This window comes from Bombus impatiens, unplaced genomic scaffold (assembly GCF_000188095.3).
Source record: "Bombus impatiens unplaced genomic scaffold, BIMP_2.2 scf_0361, whole genome shotgun sequence".
NCBI classification, from domain to species: Eukaryota; Metazoa; Arthropoda; class Insecta; order Hymenoptera; family Apidae; genus Bombus; species Bombus impatiens.
The window spans coordinates 507,431-518,109 of NT_176780.1; the positions used below are offsets into that span (position 1 = coordinate 507,431).

Below are 10,679 nucleotides of genomic sequence, written 5' to 3' on the forward strand. Positions count from 1 at the left end.
TTACGTCATTTTCTACTTATAATTTAAAAAAAACCACCGATTTACATATTATTTTAATGATTTAGACGAAAAAATATTCCAATTTAATTTTTTCATAGCGTATCGATTAGATACATTCGTTAAATTGAATGATATTCTACTTAGCGAATGATGAAAATGCGGACCCCTGTCGTCGACTCGAAGGAACGCCATTGTGAGCCGTAACGACTGTGTTGCAGGGTAAATTTTATCGGTCATTTTCACGTACACGTTACTTGCCGGGAAATTTTGTACAAATATTCTCCGATTTTCATAGATTCATAATAAATCTATCGTCGGTTTGTTCGATTCTTTGCGATTTCTATCAAAATTACGTGTAGTCGCGTGACAAGATTAACGCGAAAGCTTGTGTTACAACGAGAGGCGCCATTCTTTTAGCGGAACGTGGTAAATTTTGTACATTGAGCGCGGGACGTTAACGATAAACCGGCCTTGCAATTTACTAGAAAAGATACGACAAAGTAGTATTTTGATAGGTGTGTTCATATTATAATCGAGATATAACGTATTATTTTTAAATAATTACAAATATAGTGAAAAAACAGACACCTCGATCACGTTTTCGATGCGTGATTTTCGATCTAGTATCTTCCAGCAACTTCCAAGTATCGGACTATTCTAATTTTCTAGTGTATCTATAATAACCTAATCGACAATACATTTCTCTTTTGCATTCGGTTTTACTCTCATCTAGCTGATCAGTTTTTATATATAAATGTTACTTTTTCAGATCTCTTTTTGTCGCATCAACAGTTTGTGGTCTAACAATCGGTATGGCACAAATGGCACAAAATGTTGAGATTCCAACTTTCAAATGTGTACTAGTAGGTGACGGTGGTACTGGAAAAACGACGTTCGTCAAGCGGCACTTGACCGGTGAATTCGAAAAAAAATATGTCGCAACTTTAGGTGTCGAGGTACATCCTCTGATCTTTCACACGAACCGTGGTCCGATTCGTTTCAACGTTTGGGATACAGCTGGTCAAGAAAAGTTTGGTGGTCTGAGAGACGGATATTACATTCAAGGACAATGTGCTGTCATTATGTTTGACGTTACGTCAAGAGTAACGTACAAAAACGTACCTAATTGGCATAGAGATTTGGTTCGTGTTTGTGAGAATATACCTATAGTTCTATGTGGGAATAAAGTTGACATTAAGGATAGGAAAGTAAAAGCCAAGAGCATCGTCTTTCATAGGAAGAAGAATCTACAGGTAATAGCATGTCCAAAGCATATAGTATTTTTGTAGTTTGATTTTACAAATCTTTTCTTTCTTCTCGTTTCTTGCAGTATGTAATGTACCAAATATCTTTCTAGTTTGACTTATGTTAAGCTATTTACATTCTTCTAATCTAACTTACCTTTAAATATAGGAACTGTCGACATAATGCACATTTAATCGAAACAACAATTTTCTCTATGTTTGCTTTAGTACTACGACATCAGTGCAAAGAGCAACTACAATTTTGAGAAACCTTTCTTATGGTTGGGACGTAAGCTGATCGGTGATGCAAATCTTGAATTTGTTGCAATGCCGGCTCTCCTTCCTCCGGAAGTTACAATGGATCCACAATGGCAGCAACAGATAGAGAAAGATCTTAAGGAAGCACAAGAGACAGCACTACCAGAAGATGATGAAGATCTTTAGTTTGCCATGTCGTGTGTATGATACGAATAGGGGCAAACCATATACGTACACGTGCATACTAAGTACGTTACGTACTTGTGCCTCTCTATAAGTCAGAGATTCTTTCTTGGATAGAATTAATGGGTACGATTACTTCTGTTTCATATTTAACTGTCATACGATGATAAAAATATTTCGACGATTCGTGTTTCTCGAGTTTTGTCTTAAAGGTTAGATGATACCAGGAATTGAACATTGCGTTTCCACGCATGTCATGATTTGCGTGCGTGAATTAGACTCGAGGTCTAATTCCATACAAGTCAGTTTCAAAATACGATTTGACCGATACACATTGACCCAATGAAACTTTACGTATCGTGGATTACAGTCGTTCTTTCCTTTATTTACGTATAATTGATATGAGTATGCGTGAGTACACGTATGTTGTGTGAAACGATGTATTTAGTGTAATGAATGCATAACTTGTCGATCAACCGAATTGTCGATTTGCTTTAAGGCATAGTGTCAAAGCTGTCGGATTTCTGTTGCTAACTTTATAATATCGTATGCTGAAACATTGTACGTGAATTACCTGTGGTGGAATGAATGAACGGGCTGCTTCGTAAAGCAAAAAAGTGAAAAATTAATTCTGTAAGAAAGAATCTTTCGATACAGTCGCTGCGCTAATATTAAAAGCAACTGTTTACACATGCGTCTGCATATGCTTACGCGCGTACACACTCATGTGTACACATACACACACACGAAATTTGAGAAATTCTCAAAGTAGTTCAATCTTTACAAATAAATGACATAATCTTTGCTGCTACCTTGCGTATGTACACACAGGATCATCCAACGAACATAAATGAAGAAGGAAAAGAAAGCATTAGGCGTGCAGTGCCAGCAGTCGTTTTTACGAGTAATCTACGATTCTCAAACACAGCGTTGTATTTTGAAATAATATTTCGATTGGAGCGAAGTACAGTTTGTAGTCAGTTGCGCCTGTCCAGGATAATGAGGACTATTTACTATTTTTATTAGCAAAGGTGAATGTACCATTTGTTCAACTTAAATTATATAAACAGTGTTTTTTTCTTTCTATACAAATACGTTCGTTTCGTTATGGAGAGACAAAGCGTTGCACATGGTCCTTCCCCTAATTCCTTTATTTTATTGCCAATTGAATGCACCAAGTAATGTGTACACAAACACCATAGCACAACTATGGTTAAGAAATAACAGAAGTAAGAGGAGAACGAAATATTTCGTATCGGTGTCTCATCTGTTGTTTAAAACAACTTGTACCGTTGATGTATTGGATTCAATAAATCATCGTTGAACTGTTTTTTCAAAGTTAAGACATTTTCAAATCGTTTAAAGTACTTGCATTCTCTATTTGTTGAGGAAATTATGCTTTATCGATAATAAAAATCGACCATTTTAAAAACAGAAAATTAAAATTGTATACAAAATATTATTATATTATTATTACATATAGATTAATTTATTAATTTTCAACATAACTGAAAGTAATATTTCGGAGTCGAATATTTTACATATATATGTGTGTGTTTATTTGTTGAATTTAATTCTACATGGTTTTATTGACTGACACACGATAAATGCAGAAAAAAATTTGAATTAAGCTTTTGCCGCAACTTTCTTCAGTTTCTTTTTACCTGCGAGAAGTTCTAATCGCTCGACTTCGCTGAGATTTGACAAAATATTCGTGATTACTCCAGTTGCTACAGACATCGAGCTAAATCTTAATGTAAATCGCTGGCCCTTTTCACACACCATTGGTCTTATCAATTTTAACGTAACACTGAAAATAAAAATCCATATTGACGTTGAATCGATTTATCGATTTATCGTTGAATCGATTAATAACATTTAAAGAAAATTTACCTAGAGTCTTCGCCAGGCATGATCAAGTCCTTCATTTCCATACTTAACTGAACTGCACAATCCCACGTCTTTGAAAACATTTGAAGCTGCATGAGATTAGAAATAGGTTTTGTTCTACCTCCTTCCGCAGGAGTCAGCATGTACATTTGACATTCTAAATGATCGTAGGCTTTCAAGCTTCCTGGTTTACACATTATCATACCCCTTTTAATGTCATCTCTTTTTAAACCTCTAAGCAAAGCACCCATTTGGTCTCCCGCCTCGGCTTCTTCTAACGTTTGATGAAACATTTCTATTCCTGTTATTGTGCTCTTCATTATTTTATTGTACCCAACCACCTCACATTCCATGCCCTTCTTTATTTTTCCACGTTCTAATCTGCCAGTAACTACCGTCCCTCTACCCGTAACAGAGTAAACACTTTCTATCGGTAAGACAAAAGGTTTGTCTAATTCTCTGACAGGGTTTGGAATATAAGAATCCACAGCCTCTAACAATTTTATTATAGCATTCCGTCCTATATCTGGATTAGTACCGTCCATCGCACAAAGGGCACTACCTTTAATAACAGGTATGTTTATTCCATCATAACCCATTTCTGTTAACAATTCTCTTATTTCCATTTCTACTAAATCGACCATTTCATTGTCTGCGATGTCAACCTTTATGAATAAAAAAAAACATAACGTTTTTGACAACAGAGAAGAGGGACGAGGTAGTTTTTACATAGATACTACTCAACCAACTACACGAAAGATCTTACCTTATTGATGAAAACAACAACGCTCTGGACACCAATCTGCTTAGCAAGAAGTAAATGCTCTCTGGTTTGTGGCATGGTACCATCTGTAGCAGCAACAACAAGTATAGCTCCATCCATCTGTGACGTTCCAGTAATCATGTTTTTGATATAATCCGCATGTCCTGGACAATCGGTATGTCCATAATGACGTTTCTCTGTCTGATATTCAACATGCGCGATATTAATAGTTATACCACGTGCTTTTTCTTCGGGTGCATTATCAATATCAGAGTATTCTTTTGCTTTTGCGAGTTCCATTTGAGAAAGAACTACAACAGACAAGGACAACAGTAAACGCAACAGATAAAATGATTAATATAAATGAAAATCAACTGCCAAATATACCTTTGGTAATAGCTGCTGTAAGCGTCGTTTTTCCATGATCGACATGTCCAATTGTACCAATGTTACAATGGGGCTTATTCCTATTAAACACTTGTTTCGTGCTATAAAACCTTTGCGTTATCAGACTTGGTAAATATGCCCCTGCTCGTAACTGACCATAAAATTCCTAAAAGGAAAGGTTTTATTTTGAGATACCCTGCTTAGTTTAGAAACGTATCATGGAAGTAGAGATTATGGAAATTCCATTGTAATTTTCTTACGTGTTTAACAAGATGCTCAACTAAAGATAGCTGCTTCGCAGTGTGCCTGAGTGCTGAAAGTAAAAAAAAATGTAATCTTTTATCAATGATCTGTAATCAATCGATGAGCAAATTAAAGTTTAAGTTTCTTCGATTTTAATTTCGTTTGAGTGGCTTCCATCTTTACGAAATCTTTCTACATTCTATCGTTGTCTTAAAGAAACACCGACTCGAAGCAACGACTCATTCAATACAAAGCGATTTTACGTCTACTTACCAGAATTGCAAATTATTTTCGTAGCAAATATCATATTTGATGCACAATTTCTTTAACGTTTAACCTATGCTTCCAACGAAACCCCTGAACAACCAACTCGCTGAGGGCGACGCGTACGGACAAGCTATTGGACGAATTGCGTAATATCTATGATTACAATTCGCTCGGATGTACACATTAACGTTTTGCTTTTACTTATCTTTTCCTATCTTTTCGAACAGCATTCGACGCAAGAAAGAGTCTAAAAGCAATTTGTTACCGATAAATATTCTAGAAATGTCGACTATATAAAATCTTACGTAGTGTTCGCCCTCCCATTTTTTGATTGGGTGAAACCATCCACATGCGGTAATCCAATTCCGTGAAAGATGTTGAAAGAGCGGCTTTTTTCAAATATCGCTTACATCGTCGGTATGGAAAGTTTCAAAACGAAATTAGTAAACGAAATTTTGGCAAAATTAAAAACGACCTAGATCGAGAGACGCTTTTACGATACGTTTTCTGGAGTACGATCAAAATCATCTCAACGGAGAAGAAAACAGGAACAAGGATGCATGTACTCGTATACGAGCGGCAAAATTAATAAGTGAGATCTAATTAATTCGAAGAGAATAACGAGGCACGAGAAAAAGAAGAAGGTATAGAAGGTGCGGGGATCGGGAGGATTATCATTACCGTCGTTAGAGCATAATTTCGAGATACTCGGTCAGATAAGAGCATAGAATTGGGATCCATTCAGAATGAAACGTGAGATAAATTAAGGTAGATATTTAAATGGATTCCGGACATCCTTATTCGCACATTTCTCGAAGATAATCGCGGATGGAACGAGCAATCGTACAGCACCAAGGTGAGATCGATCGTCTAATCGAAGTGCGAAAAGAACTTTGTAAATAGCAAGGTCGGTACGCTAGCAATCTTCCCTCACCCGTCGCTTGTTTCGTAGCACACAAAATGTGCTACAATACAAACACTCGGACAGACAAAGCAAGGATGTTGTTGACAAATCGTGTGTTCCGAAGGCAGAGGCCCCTATACATACGCGATATAATAGATCCTTGCTGCTATTAGGTGATGTTGGTGACAGTGTTTTCGACCGATTTATTTCACGTTTCAGTGATTAACCTAACCCAAACCAACACACGATATATTGCGTTTAAGATTAGTATAAAGATCTATTATATATATATATATATATATATATATATATATATATATATATATATATATATATGTATATATATAACACTATACAGGGATCTGCTGTATCTTCCGAATCTGTACTATCTGCCGAAGCTAAAATTTTATATTTTAGATTTATTATTTGATCCTACGATGTGTACAAAATTTCGTCTAGATCAGCCACGGGTGCCTTTCGAAAGTACAGACGAGAGGAAATTATTCGTTCACGGATTAAAACGAACTGGCAAAGATTTCGACGAAGCGATCATTTCCCATCTTGCTTCGAGCCCTGCAGAATTTTATGGCACTTCCGTGTAGGTCTTTTACCTCGCACCCAACGCGCACTACGCGTTTCTCGCGGTTGGCTTTTCTTTTGTTCTCGGGTCTCGGTCGATTCTCCATTTACATTCCAACGTAGTCCATCGCGGCGCTTCCTGTTTCTCGGGCGACTCACCGCGTGCCGTTTCCCGCTTCCCGCTTCCCGCTTCACGCCTCCTTCTTTCGGCTTATCGAGCGGACCTAAAGAAAGAGTCCGAAGGACTGGCCGTCACTCGCGTCTCGATCACGAGTCGGATACGGGCCAAGGGTAGCTCGTGAAACGATGACGTGCCGACGAAACGGTAGGTTAACGATACCGTTCGGTCGAGCGACCAATCTTCCTCGAGGAGTAGAAATTAACGAAACCACATGCACCGGTAGATGTACCGGTGCGACGAGTAACACAACGGGCAAGACGACGAGGAAGACGATGTGAAAGGGAAGCGCGGCCGATCGAGCAGGAAGAAGAAGAAGAGAAGGGGTGGATCACGACCAAGTTCGTTGCTCGTTTCGTATTGGAATACCAATGAATTTTGAAGCAGTCTGCGCGTGACCCGAATATTATTCGTTCGTCACCCTTGCTTCTTACCTTTTCCATTTCCGTCTTGCTCGTTCCTCGTCGTTGTTACCTCGTCCGACAGTTCCAACTATTATTCTCGAAGAGTCGCGTCATAGGCATAGACGCTAAGCGGGCAAAACATTGTCCAAACGAACCGCGAATTTGCCGATCACGATACGCTACGATCGCGGAAGGGAGAGTGAGTAGTGACTCGAAGAAGGATCGAGACCAGAAGTCCGGAACATAGACCGAGACGAAGACCGAGAGCGCGGTAAAGAGGTGGGAGAGCGAGGGAACACAGTTGTGTCCGCTTTTGCATCGTTCGTGCACGGGGACCAAAAGCAGCCAGGGTCGCCGTTTGCTTTCAGTCATTGCGAAGAACGCGCGGACATCGCAGTCGCGACGGGTACTCGTGCGAGATAGATCGAGTCGTTCGTCGCGAGCACGCTCTCGACGCGGAAGAAGAGGAAGATACAGCGTGATCGATCGATCGACCATCGATCGTCGAGGCGAAGAGCCGTGCAGCCGAGAGAACGATGCGTGGCAACGCTGAAACGATCGTCCTTCTTCTGTTTGCGATCGCGATCGATCGTTTGGTGAGTTTCGTTCGACGGTGGACCATCTCCGACGCAAATTCGCGCGCTACGTGATCGCCAAGATTTACGGTTTCGCGGTCGGGAAGAAGATAGGGCGGGTGAAGCGAGCCGACGGGCGCGAAACACGCGGAAATGGAAGTGCGGTGCGTCAGCCGCGTAAACGGCCGTTCCCGCGAAAACAAACGTCGTCTTGCAGGAACTGGAAACTCTAAGTGCTCGTTGGCAACACCTGATTAACGGTGCATGTTACGCGGCTACTTTAAACTCGGGACGCGAATGTCGCGCCACGTCGTCTCGTTTCGCGCTTACTTCCTTCCGAGCATCGCCATGCGTCGGTCGTCGTCCCCTCTTCTCCTCCGTTAGCGATTCTTCCATTTCTCTCGCGACGTTGTACGTTCGACGTATTCCGTCTTCCCCCCTCCCTCTTTTTTTTTCCCAACTACCTTTGTCTCTTCTTTACGGCCCTGCTCTTTCCATTCTACCCGGCTTGATTCTTCCGTATTGCCAGCAGTTTTTACCGTATTCGCGGCGCGTTTGTCCGCGCTTATTGTTCGACGATGAGATGAGAAACTGGCAAACGCGATCGAGGTAATGGGACAGGAAACAGGGTGAGAGGTGGTAGTGGGGCGCGTATGAATCGAACGCGTGGAAAAGACGAGCAAACGGGCGACGGGCAAGCCAGGCTGGTTCGCGCTCGTTTCCTTCCGGATAAACGAAGAAACGAGCTGCGGTTCTGGTTTACTCTTTGCCGTCGTCAGGCAAACGGGAATACGACAAGATTGCGATGCGCGTTTCAGGGGACGATCGTTGTGGGCTCGACAGCGAGGACAGCGAGCGCGCGGCTGGACGAGCGATGTACCAGGGACGCGGAATGCGATTCCAGCATCGAGGGTAGTCACTGTCGGAATGGCTATTGTCGCTGTTTGCCCTACTTTGCCGCGTACAACGGAACGTACTGCCTCGAGGGTGAGAATTTGTTGCGATTACGAGCCTCGTTTCGGCGGCGAGAATATAACAACGAGCGCTGTTTCCTTTCTCGCGGCGATATGCAGCGACTCTTTTGGGCCAGGAGTGTCTCGTCGACGAGCAATGCACCTTGAAAGTAGCCAACAGCGGCTGCTTGGATGGTTTCTGCGGCTGCAGGGATGGTTTCCTCCAATTTCGTCGGCACACGTGTCTGGGTCGTAAGTAGACGCGATCGTTAAACCGTTCTTCAAGCTACAGCGGACGAATCGACGAAAATAGAATTCCTACGAGTTTTTCTAAGCTCGTTTGCCCGAGTCTGAGAAGCGCAGTCTCCGGATATTTGTAAACGTCGCTTCGTCCGACCACTCGTTTAGAGTAACCATGACCTTACGCGTGTTTCGCTCGTTTCGTATCGGTCCAGTGAAATCGAAAAAGGCTAAATTCCACGTCAGATGGTACTTGAAATATTCTTGCGCGAACGTGGTACCAATAATACGTTTATCACAATGTCTATCCTAACTGTGTATGGTCTATGGACAGTTGAAGTTTCGTATCTCGGAATATAGAGGGCAAACGCGTCAATGAACGCATTATAGAGATTCTTTATTCGGAAATATTAGAAATTAGGATTTCCAGTGGTTTCTATGCCATATGATAACGTATCGATAGATGGATTTATTACAGTGGATTAAATAAAAAACGGTGATTATTTAACTTGAACTTAATGCATAATCAACGACTGCGGTTGATCTTCAAAGGATATTATCGATGGCCGTTAGGCCTATCGAAGTTTTCTGATCCTTTCGGCTTGTCGACATTTGCGCTTTATCGTCGACATCGTCTGTATGTACGAGATCCTCTTCAACACCGTCTAATCCGAACGACGAGACGGAATTATTAAAAAAGTCGAGTACGTCGGAGAAACGATATGGCGCAAGAATATTTCACATGCCGTTTAACATTGCGTCCGAGACTGGACTATATCGAAAACCGTCAGATTCGAACGAGACGATAGCTCGAATCGCTTGCCGGTCTCGTCGTATGCCCTTCGTCGAAGCTTCGACGAGTTCGAGTAAGCAGGGATTAATCTTCGATGAGAGATCGATCGAACGCGCGTTATTTCGTAACGTTTCAGCGGCGAAACTTGGCCAAGTTTGCTACGAGCATGCCCATTGTCGTCTATGGCAGCGGAACTCACACTGCGACTTCTTGATTCCCAACTTGTTCGGACGTTGCCAATGCACGGCGCCTATGCGTCGCGAAAACGATATTTGTCGACCCGACGATCTGGTTAGACCTTTACCGCTGTTCGACGATTTCTCGACGGGAACGATCGCGACACCGACGGTATCGTCCCGCCACGACGAGCAAACTCAGACGTTCGACGATCGACGAGAGAACGAGGCGGAGGAAGAGATGGAAACGGGTAACTAGGTGGCGCGGAAACGACGTTACATCGACTACCCACGTACTTCGTTCGGTTCTTTACAGGAGTTCGAATCGATTGGCTGAAAAATGACACCGCGCAGTCGGCAATCTCATCGTTTCCCCTAGACGCGACCACCGAGACGACGAATTCTTTCCACTCGCAAAACGTCTTACCGACGGCGGACTACGACAGCAGAGACGACGCTATCGTGGTCGAGGCACTCACCGAAACCGCGTCGTCGACGGCGTGGACGTCAGGTAAGTTAAAAAGAAGAGGCAGACAGTCGATAAAAAGGGAGAAAATCGTTATCGATGAAACTTTTGCGCAAACTTTTACGCAGCGTCCGCTTCGAAAACAGAGCGACAGTCGGAGGTGGAGGCGACCGAGC

At 42.0% G+C, this 10,679-nt stretch overlaps 4 protein-coding genes across 7 annotated transcripts in view; 2 read left to right on the forward strand and 2 right to left on the reverse strand.

Annotated features, from left to right (window-relative positions):
• Nucleotides 1–99: 99 nt before the first annotated feature.
• LOC100747095 (GTP-binding nuclear protein Ran) lies at nt 100–3,015 on the forward strand. Of its 3 annotated transcripts, none has more exons than XM_012385834.3 (3): nt 100–219; nt 770–1,253; nt 1,473–3,015. In XM_012385834.3, the coding sequence occupies exons 2-3, from the start codon at nt 813–815 to the stop codon at nt 1,686–1,688; spliced, it is 657 nt and encodes a 218-aa protein (XP_012241257.1). In that variant the 5' UTR covers nt 100–219; nt 770–812; the 3' UTR covers nt 1,689–3,015. The 3 variants fall into 3 exon arrangements, with proteins under 3 accessions (XP_012241257.1, XP_003489712.1, XP_012241258.1); XM_003489664.3 differs by having other exon boundaries at nt 171–515; XM_012385835.3 differs by having other exon boundaries at nt 175–426.
• Nucleotides 2,819–9,832, reverse strand: LOC100746854 (elongation factor Tu, mitochondrial). 2 transcript variants are annotated; one of them, XM_033320829.1, is made up of 7 exons: nt 9,815–9,832; nt 5,242–5,365; nt 4,986–5,038; nt 4,726–4,891; nt 4,342–4,649; nt 3,579–4,240; nt 3,217–3,495 (listed from the first exon to the last, which is right to left on the reverse strand). In XM_033320829.1, the coding sequence occupies exons 2-7, from the start codon at nt 5,273–5,275 to the stop codon at nt 3,312–3,314; spliced, it is 1,407 nt and encodes a 468-aa protein (XP_033176720.1). In that variant the 5' UTR covers nt 5,276–5,365; nt 9,815–9,832; the 3' UTR covers nt 3,217–3,311. The 2 variants fall into 2 exon arrangements, with proteins under 2 accessions (XP_003489710.1, XP_033176720.1); XM_003489662.4 differs by lacking the exon at nt 9,815–9,832 and having other exon boundaries at nt 2,819–3,495; nt 5,242–5,564.
• The window catches only part of LOC100747328, a 22,164-nt gene continuing 15,026 nt past the window's right edge, over nt 3,542–10,679 (reverse strand). Inside the window, exon 3 of the transcript XR_001102304.3 lies at nt 3,542–3,577. The gene's annotated coding sequence lies outside the window, so the exon portion shown is untranslated. The remainder of the gene's footprint in view (nt 3,578–10,679) is intronic.
• Nucleotides 7,321–10,679, forward strand: part of LOC100740292 — a 4,550-nt gene continuing 1,191 nt past the window's right edge. The window contains exons 1-6 of the mRNA XM_024367762.2: nt 7,321–7,896; nt 8,694–8,862; nt 8,949–9,080; nt 9,998–10,288; nt 10,354–10,548; nt 10,632–10,679. The exon at nt 10,632–10,679 is cut by the window's right edge and continues 405 nt beyond it. Coding sequence (XP_024223530.1) covers nt 7,837–7,896; nt 8,694–8,862; nt 8,949–9,080; nt 9,998–10,288; nt 10,354–10,548; nt 10,632–10,679 — 895 coding nt within the window. The 5' untranslated portion in view covers nt 7,321–7,836. The remainder of the gene's footprint in view (nt 7,897–8,693; nt 8,863–8,948; nt 9,081–9,997; nt 10,289–10,353; nt 10,549–10,631) is intronic.

What these genes read in the sequence shown, in the direction of transcription:
- LOC100746854 (XM_003489662.4), bottom strand. Translation starts at nt 5,275, where the DNA reads ATGATATTTGCTACGAAAATAATTTGCAATTCTG. An exon ending in GAAAATAATTTGCAATTCTG is followed by an intron (nt 5,039 to 5,241) that starts GTAAGTAGACGT and finishes TTTTACTTTCAG; the next exon opens with CACTCAGGCACACTGCGAAG. An exon ending in TACAGCAGCTATTACCAAAG is followed by an intron (nt 4,650 to 4,725) that starts GTATATTTGGCA and finishes TGTCTGTTGTAG; the next exon opens with TTCTTTCTCAAATGGAACTC.
- LOC100747095 (XM_012385834.3), top strand. Translation starts at nt 813, where the DNA reads ATGGCACAAATGGCACAAAATGTTGAGATTCCAACTTTCAAATGTGTA. An exon ending in ATAGGAAGAAGAATCTACAG is followed by an intron (nt 1,254 to 1,472) that starts GTAATAGCATGT and finishes TGTTTGCTTTAG; the next exon opens with TACTACGACATCAGTGCAAA.